At 42.2% G+C, this 9,012-nt stretch overlaps 1 protein-coding gene across 1 annotated transcript in view; it reads right to left on the minus strand.

Annotated features, from left to right (window-relative positions):
• Positions 1–6,148, minus strand: part of HCN1 (hyperpolarization activated cyclic nucleotide gated potassium channel 1) — a 371,079-nt gene extending 364,931 nt beyond the window's left edge. Inside the window, exon 1 of the mRNA XM_021077110.2 lies at positions 5,432–6,148. Within this exon, the coding sequence (XP_020932769.2) occupies positions 5,432–5,841 (410 nt within the window). The 5' untranslated portion in view covers positions 5,842–6,148. The remainder of the gene's footprint in view (positions 1–5,431) is intronic.
• Positions 6,149–9,012: the final 2,864 nt, after the last annotated feature.

Consider the following 9,012-nt stretch of genomic DNA (forward strand, 5'->3'; position numbering starts at 1 on the left):
AAAAAGGGTCATGAAATCAATTTTTTATCACATAAACTTGGGTAAAATGTGTCAGATAAATTAGCATTTATCAGCTGCCCCTTGCATACAGATGTCTCTGAATAGTTTCTCTCCCTCTCTCTCACATACACACAGACAGAATTAACACAGGCAGAAAAGTTTATTTTGCAAAAACAGACTATTTCAGGATAAACCAGGGAGTATCACCATTTTTCTCTGATTTTTTTCTCTGGAAAAATAATATTAGGTTGTATCAAGATGCATTCACACATGCACAAAAAAATGCTTTTAGAAGAAAAGTACTTAGTATAAATGAAAATAATTTTTTATCCTAGTGCATGCAGACTTCTTCATTACCACTACTTCTGCTTCTAAAATATATGATGTCAACCTAATTCATAGTTTGCTACTTCTTTACCCAAAATGATAAAACAAAAATTTGTCACAGACCCTGCCCATGTACAGTACTTTTGCTGCAGAAGTGATGGTCTGCCATAATTTGTATTATACTTAACAAGAAACTCTATTTCAAAGTCCTCATCCTAAGCTCAATTTTGTCTCCAAGTAAGGAAGTGAATTATCTGCTGAACATAATTAGCAGATAAATATAAGGATAGCAAAATGCTCCCATCGAAATCACAGATATATTTTGCTTGCCTCATGCTCACTTTGGGACACTGGTTCGCTGACTGGACTAATACTATTTAAACTGCTTTCAGGTGTTGGTGTTGTTCTGGTTTGTGGGTTTTGATCAAGCAGATACAGTTTAGTTAGATTCTGTCAAATGAGCCTATGATAACAATGATAAGCAATAGATGGTTCCAATGCATTTGAAATTCTTTCAGTATTATTCAACATGCAAGTTCATAAATTCAAGCCCACCTAATTAAATATCAATTGGTAGAAGTGCTTTTGCCCAATGACCTTCAATTTACACCAAGTTCCCAAAGTAGTTTAAAGGCAAAGTTGCCAGGAAAAAAAAAAAAAAGAAAGGAAAAGGTCTTATAGTATTTTAACAGTATAATCTCTGGATCTGTTAGATGCAATGAAATAGTGAAATATTTAATATGATTTAAAGTTTTATAACTTTCACATATACTAGCAAAAAGTAACCGAATAAATTCATACTTCCAAATCTCTCATATAATTTCACTTTAATTGGGCCTAGCAGTTGCTAAAGCCACTAAGAAAAACTTAATTGAATGTATAAGTGATAAAAAGGTTCACCTAACAGAGAAAAAAATAAATAAATTCTCATGGTTAATTCTGGCTGTGTTGATGTGAAAAGCAAATAAAAGGAGCATTGCTGGGAGAACACAGAGTATATTCAGCACAAAGATAACAGAACAGGAGGCTAATTAGGCCTTAAACCCCAGAAGGTTGAATTGTTTTCTCCAGAGGAGCTCCCAGAAACAAATGATCTCTCTCTGACTAACTGTAATATGGAGGAAGCCTCTTTCACTAATGAACACATCAGTGACCTCTGACATCAGCACCCTTGTGGATACAGCATGAGAGAGGCAGAGATGGAAAGCGAGAAACGGCAATATCTTCAGGAAGTGACTCTGTCTCTAGAGTCCTTGTGCACTTAACAACACGACAAGCTTGCCGCAGTTATTCACACTAATTGATGAAAAGCAATGGAAGAAATAACAAGTGAAGATATGAAATCTCCTCCCTTACCAGAGACAAGGTGTTGGCTGGCAATATATATGGAATAGGACTGTTATTTTTTTAAGCACTTATGTAAGCATGATCCAATAAAATAATGGCAGAATCTCTGAAATGACAAATAATCTGTTGATAAATTCTTTTAAGGTAAATTACTCACATAATAACAACTATCCACAAAAGTCCTCTAGATATTCTTTCAAAGCATTTGAATGATTATATCACCACAATGGATTGGCTACGAAAGCACATTGTTTGACCAGTGTCACTTGTTTTATTTGATAAATGAAAAGTAAAGTTTTAGCTAATATGCCTATAATCATTGTTAGTAATCTCAAAATCATATTTAATCATCAAATTAAATATTTACCTGTGTCGATCACATGAAACTCAGTAAGACTGAGATGTCCTCACCACGCAAAAATCAGTGTAATTTTAAGTAAATGTATTTCCTCTAGTTTGAGTGACTATATACCATGGCATAAACAAAAATATACAATTTTTTTTTACTAAATTCTCTAGCTCCCACCCACTTATTTCCAACAGTATTGATAGTATTTGACTCCTCTTTAGTCCCTGAAGGTTTCTAACATCATCCTCCCCTGAGAAGGAAGGGGAAATACAGCGTCTTTGCCCTACTTACACCAGAGGTAGGAGAAAACCACCCGCCAGACACAGCAATAGCACTCCTGGGCCCAGGAGGGTGAGAGAAGCACTGAGCTAGTTCTCTGGGAGTCTCAGTGGGAGCACAGTCCTGCTGCCTGAGGGAAGGAGAGAGGGGCCGCCTGTCTTGGAAATCAATCATCCTGAGAAGGATACTAGATCATCAGCTGCACTGTTAAAGTCCTGACAGGCCCTGGATTGGTGGGCTCATGCTATGCTCAGCAGTGTGGGGCTGACCAAAGAGCTGATGGAGAAAACTTCCCTAGCCATGCAAAGGCTTAGGATAGTGAAGGGAAACAAACAAACAAACAAACAAAAACCCTGGGTATCGTTAATTTCTGATATCTCCTCCATTCTCCATGGAAATCTATTCTTAACTGTCACTTTCTTAGTCACTAATTTATTACTGAACTTAAGTTTGGCATTGTAGGAAACATAGCAAAGCACTTCCCTTAAAGTGTCCTCATCAGGAAAGGATCTGAGATGAACAGATCATACCTATAACATTTCTATTATATTGGTGACTACTCCCAACATAAGAAGAAAAAACACTGCCAGAACTGTGTCTTATTTTTGCTTTTCTCATTACTTTATCCTGACATGTTATAGATTTTGAGAAGTCTTCTACTGGTATTGAGATCATATAAAATATCAATGAAATAATAATATTTAAGCAAGTATTTATATTCTGTCCTTTGTTGGTTTAGAAAATCAGTGTATAATAGTAACTGTGAATTTGAAAATCTATTTTTTTTCATATTCCTAAAAAACCTAAATCATAGCAGTTGTTTAATTTATGGCTATCGTTTTTTCCAAATATGCAAGCGAAAAAATATTCCAAACTATTCCACAATAGAGTTTGTTTAGAGTATTAGCTCATTTTTTAATTATCTTTTGTTTCTCTGAAATGCATGATAAATTGAACCATCATCTGATTTCAATTTTTTTCTGCTTACTAATTTTTTGTTTTAAAGAGATACTATGTCTCTTATGAATTATTTGGGGAAATTTGGGGAATCTTTAATTTAAAAATTTCATTCATTCAAAAGATTTTGCCACACTATTCCAATTCTTAAAAGGTGACCCCATGTTTCTAACTGGTTAGCAATGAAAGTTTAATTATTTGATATATGCCACCATATTGAAAAAGTATTGTCTCTTTTTACATTGTTCAAGAAATAACAGTATCATTAAGCAACGACTGAGTGTGAAATTAAATAAAAAATTTAGCATTTTATTTGTATGTAAATACTGAACCACATATATTTCTGGAAAGACCATGCTTACTTTTGTTATTAAGATCGAAGGCTATTTCCAGTAAGGAGTGAGTTTTTTTTGTTTGTTTTTGTTTTTTCCCATGAAAGACAATGTAATATGAGTTGCGATATATTGCCACTGAAGACTAAGGTAGAGAGTCTATATTTGATTTCAACTTTTAAAATTCTAAAAACTTGACAATCTTATATACCTTAGAAAATGTCATTTGTAAGTTTGCTTCTACAGTATCTTTCTAAGAGAGGAAATATGTTCAATTATTTAGCAGATCCTTTTTACACACACATTCTTTCAGTCAAACTCTTAATTATCCACAGACTATCAATGTTAGGCTTTGTAAGTTCTCCTTTGGACTTTGCTATGAGTTTTTGAAAAGAAGCACCTTAAAATTATACATGTCCTAAAATCCATTCACTGTATGCATAAGTAATAGAGGCTATGTATTTCTGAGAATGTGTGTGTGTGTGTGTGTGTCCCTCAGAGAAGGTGAAGACAGTTGCTCCAAGGCTTTGTGTGGCAGGGGGTATGGGTTTTCCACAGCTAATGTCATTCAGAACTATGGACAGCTCCCATTAAGGCAAGGAGTTGAAGGCACCGTTCCTTCCTTAGTTTCTAAATATATCAAAAGTCTGCTTTTTATGGCTATATTTGTTTGCTGTTAAACAGCCACCTATTAAAACGCTCAGTTTGCATATACTCTTTTTGTTGACTCTTTTTCAAAGGAGTTCAGTTAAATAAATGGATAGATGACACCCTGAGGTTTTGTTTTTTTTTGTTTTGTTTTGTTTTGTTTTTTATTAAAAGCCCAACCTTATTCAGGTGCTAATATAACGTGACCGCAGGGTGCTCGCACACTAATAAGAGGATCTACTTCACGACCTTCATTTCATAATCTCTAAACATGCTTATAGCCGAATGAATACTTGGGAGACAAATAAGATCAGGGAACGTCTTAATTTTAATTGGCCAAAGCAGTTTTCCTGACAGCTTTCAGCTCTCCTGCCCTTGTTCCCTATCTGGGAAACGGGAAAGAGATTTCTGAAATAGACGAGCAGCCAAGGTCAAGAAAGGGTGTCTGACCCTCTGTTTCAGGAAGGGGGCTCTAGAAACGCCCCCTGTCTCCGTCTCAGGAACTCAAGGCTTCCTGTCACGCTCCTACCCCACCTGGCATCACCAGCTCTACCGAAATCTCAAGTCAGGGACTATCCAAGCGCAAATTACCGTTCTTCAGCCTGCCAGCTACTATACCGAAGAAATGCTTTGAGGATACTCAGTGCCCATAAGCAGATGAGAAGCAGATTAACACTCCCTAGGGCCGAAAAGGCTGGAAAGACTCGCATCTGTGAGTCACTGTCTCAGGTCCTCTCCTCAAACTCAGAAGCACCTTTTCCCTTTTGGGAGGGACCCACTTCTTGGGGGAGCAGCGCGAGGGAGAGTGGCACCCCCAAGCCGACTTTCTGGCCACTTTCTAACACTCTTATCTCCGAAGTGAAAGTTTTCCTGCAGACCCTAGCATCCTCCAATCCCGCGGTCACCGCGGCCTTCTTCCCCAATCTGGCCCCAAAGTTTCCGAGACAAAGGAGAAGAACCTTTTCGCGGTTCCCGGGCAACAGGAACAAATGAGCCAACCCTCATTCCTAACCGCGCGGGTGGAAATTAGTTGTAGAAGAGTCAAGCTGCCGCCAGAGTAGGAGCCTCTGGCAGCGCCGCCCGCCCGGCGGCCCTCCCCGCGAGTCCCCCGAGCGCCCCCTCCCAAGAGCCGGGTAGCGCGTTTGAAGGCGCGCCGGAAAGGGAGGGTGGGGCGGCGACAGGGAGTCCTCACCTGAAATCGCTGTAAGGGTGGATAATCCAGAAGCCTGCAGTTTTAACCCTTTCCTGCTCCTTCTCCACCGCCTTCTGGCTCCCAAACATGCGGAGGGAGAATTTGTTGACCCCAGGCTGCAGCATAGAGGTGAACTGCCGCTGCATGAAGCCGTACTGCCGCCGGGGCCCCTCCGAGTCCTCGAAGCCGCCGGCCGGCTCCTCGCCGCCACCGCCGCCGCCGCCGTCCACCTTGAAGCACACGGAGTTGCCGTGCTCCTTCGCGCCGGGCCCGCCGCCCCCCGGCGGGGTGCCCAGGCGCTTCTCGGCCGCTGCCGGCCCCGCGCCCGTCGCGGGCGCCTTGGCGGGGAAGACGCTGTTGCCATCGTCCCGGTTGTTGGACGAGGAGTTGGGCTTGCCGCCTCCTTCCATGCCCGGAGGACGCGGCCGGCGACGGCGCGGGCTCCAGACTCGCCGGCGGCCCGGCGCCGGGGACACGAAGCGGAGGGGGCAGGGGCCCGAGCCGGCGGCCGCCGAGCCCGGCTGCCCGTCGCGGCGGCGGCGGCGGCGGCGGCGGCTTCTGCTTCCCGCCCGCGCCGCTGCTCGCTGCGCGCCTCGCTCCCGCCGCCGCCGCTGCCCTCAGTGGCTGCGCTCCCGGCTCCGGCGCGGCTGGTGCTGAGGCTGAGGCTGCCGGAGCGAGGCAAGGCTCCGCTCAGCCCTCGCGCGCCAGCGCCTCCCCTCGGCTGCCCTCTGCTGGCCGGAAAGGGACTCTCCCCGCCCGCACAAGGCACGCTCTCCCTCCACTCTTGCTCCACTTCTGCCCAGTGTGACATTGAACTCAGGAGCCCTCGGAGATATTTATTTGTACATACTGTGAACGACTCAGTATATGTTTGCACGAAAAAGGAGAGAGAGGTAGAGACAAAGACTGAATTAGCGGATGTATGTCCGTCCAAAAGAAACATGCTTGAACTCGTTGAGACCTTGTCACATTGTCTGAACGCCTGTTTGAATGATGTTACATACACACTGGGAAAGGTGGAGAGACTGGCTCTGGATGCAGAAAATGCAGCATAAAGTTAGATGTACATAAGAAAGATTTGACTATAGATGATAAATTTCATGAGTAGAAAGGAACTGTGGGGTGTGTGTGTGTGTGTGTGTGCTCACGTGAGTGCTTGATGGAGAATAGCAGACAGGGAAAGAGACTAGGTTCTGTGTAACCCAGGGTAATCAGCTGCCTTGGGCTTTTCAGATGAAGCTCTGTACCTAGGGACACACAGCTGACCTCCTTACGCTTATCCTTGTTTATTCTCTCGGAGCTTCTTAAGCAGAGGATGAGATTTCTTCCTTCCAAGGCCACTCACATCAAAACACGTGCGAGCAGGTTTCCAGCGGCCAATATTGAGAGAAAAGTGTGTTAAGAAAACCTCACCAGAACTGACCTAACTTTTCACGTTATGTAATCAATAAAACATGCCAAGAGGCATGCGTGGTGGTCAGTGTTCACCTGCACTTCACTGAGTAGCCACGATGTCTTGGAATCTAGGCAGAATGTAATCACCACTTCAGATGGGGGAGAGTATTCTCAAGTGACACTAACAGCATGCTGCTGATGCTGAAGAAAGCATTCTGAGATTCCTCATATTCCCTCGGTGTCTTCCAGACCCACTAGATTTGCTAAAGAAAGCAAGACGTACTGCCAAACTCACCAGTCACTCAGCAGGGCAGCCCCAAAATCAGAGGAGCTTCATGGCTCCCAAATGTCCCCAAACATCTGTTCAAGATACAAACATTGCCTTCCTGCTGACAGCCTCTTTAAAGGAATCCCTGCCCTGCCAAGAGTCCCTGATCTTATGGGTTCTGCTGGGGACAGTCACGTTTTAGGGGGAGAGGAGTGGGCACTTCAGGGAGGGAATCTACCAGAAGCTGGTGACAATGGCCTAGATGAGAAAATGAGAGGGGCCAATCAAGGTGTTTCCTGAACAGCTGAATGGGGATGAAGCCAATTAACAATAGGAGAGGCAGGGATAAAAGCAGTGGAAGACAACCAGAAGCCCTCCTGAGGGGTTAATGGAAGCTGAGAGAGGAAGCAGAGAACAGAGAAAAAAGAAGAGAGAAGCAGAAATGAGACGCCCTTAGGCCTAGCTGTGCTCCACTTCTGTAAGATTCCCCTTCCCATTCTGCTTCCATAGTCTGTGAGAAATCTCCTTGTTCAGTGAGCTCCACCCTGACTCAGACACCATCTGTTTTCAACTAATCAAAAACCAGAACCCTAAGAAATACATATAGGTGGCCAAATTTCAATGCTAAGCAATAGGGAAAACAGGAAAAATGTAGTGTTCCGATCTCGCAAAGTAGGGACTTTGGGAATTCAAGAGGTCAGGTGAGGATACCAGGTGCTGAGGGAAGAAGGGAGCCAAAGGAATGGATAAGACCAGCACTGCCTAAAGCACAGTTCTTCCCAAGAAAGGCCTGATTACTCAGGCAGCTTCTCTTTATTAGGCTAAAGATGTTCCCTACTTTTCTCCATCCTGCAGGCTTCTCCAATTTCTCTATTTTCAGGCATGCGTGTGACAATGTATATTTTAACATAAATTTTATAATAATTTAAAAATATACCATCTAAAATGTTATGCTGAGTTTAAGTCACTTTCTCTTTTCTTCAAGCCAATCCTTCTATTTGTTCTTTTTCAACTTAATCTTAATCATGACCAGGCAGTTATTTTTATCAAAAATTTTCTCAGTTTTAATGTCTGTACTAAATTAGTATGACAGAATTACTGAAAAACAAGTTTTCAAAGTAGAACAAAAAATGTTTAAATAGGGTCACAAATCATTCATTGGTTGTTGCAGGTATATGCCATTTTCCATTCATTCACATTCTCTCTCTCTCTCTCTCTCTCTCTCTCTCTCTCTCTCTCTATATATATATATATATATATATATACATTTTTTTAATTTGGAGAATGTGTCTATTATGTCCTTTTATTAACTTAAAGTTGCCAGCAATAGAAAAAAAATCAAGTTCCTTCACTTTACTTTCAGACTGTTGAAATAAGTCATTTAAAATGTGAACTTACATAAAAAGTTTCCTTAAAAAAAGAAGTTGCAAGAACGTTAGGACATAGTGAAAGCTAAAAAGAATGAAGGCAATGAGAGACAGACAGACAGACAGAATTAGCAAATGTGTTTTAGAATGACTCAATCATGAAGCGCTTCTGTGGCTAGCACATTGTTTAATTGTTCTATTTATAAATTCATTGAAGAAATTCGAGAAATTTTTGACTGGGGAAGAAATTAGCGACCGATTATCTGCTCAGAGTGAGAGATAAGAGCAAGTTCTTCCCTCTGTTCAGCCCAGACCTAAATTTTACTCTCCTCTTTTCACTTCCTCCTCTCCATCATCCTGTCGCTCCACTAACCACTCCAGACACAGGTGTATCATACCCAAGACAGGCCTGAATTTTGAGAATCACCTTTTCTCGGCATGTTTCCATGTCTGTTCACTGATAAACCATCTCAGGCTGGAATCCATAGGGCTCCTTTAGAGTGTTTTTTTAAGTCACCTGAGAAGTAGGACTACCTTCATATTTGACTCTC

The sequence above is a fragment of the Sus scrofa genome, chromosome 16, assembly GCF_054392235.1.
Source record: "Sus scrofa isolate SSC_HxYL_T2T_F1_AM1 chromosome 16, Sscrofa_HxYL_maternal_Yorkshire_Landrace_v2.0, whole genome shotgun sequence".
In the NCBI taxonomy this organism is placed as follows: Eukaryota; Metazoa; Chordata; class Mammalia; order Artiodactyla; family Suidae; genus Sus; species Sus scrofa.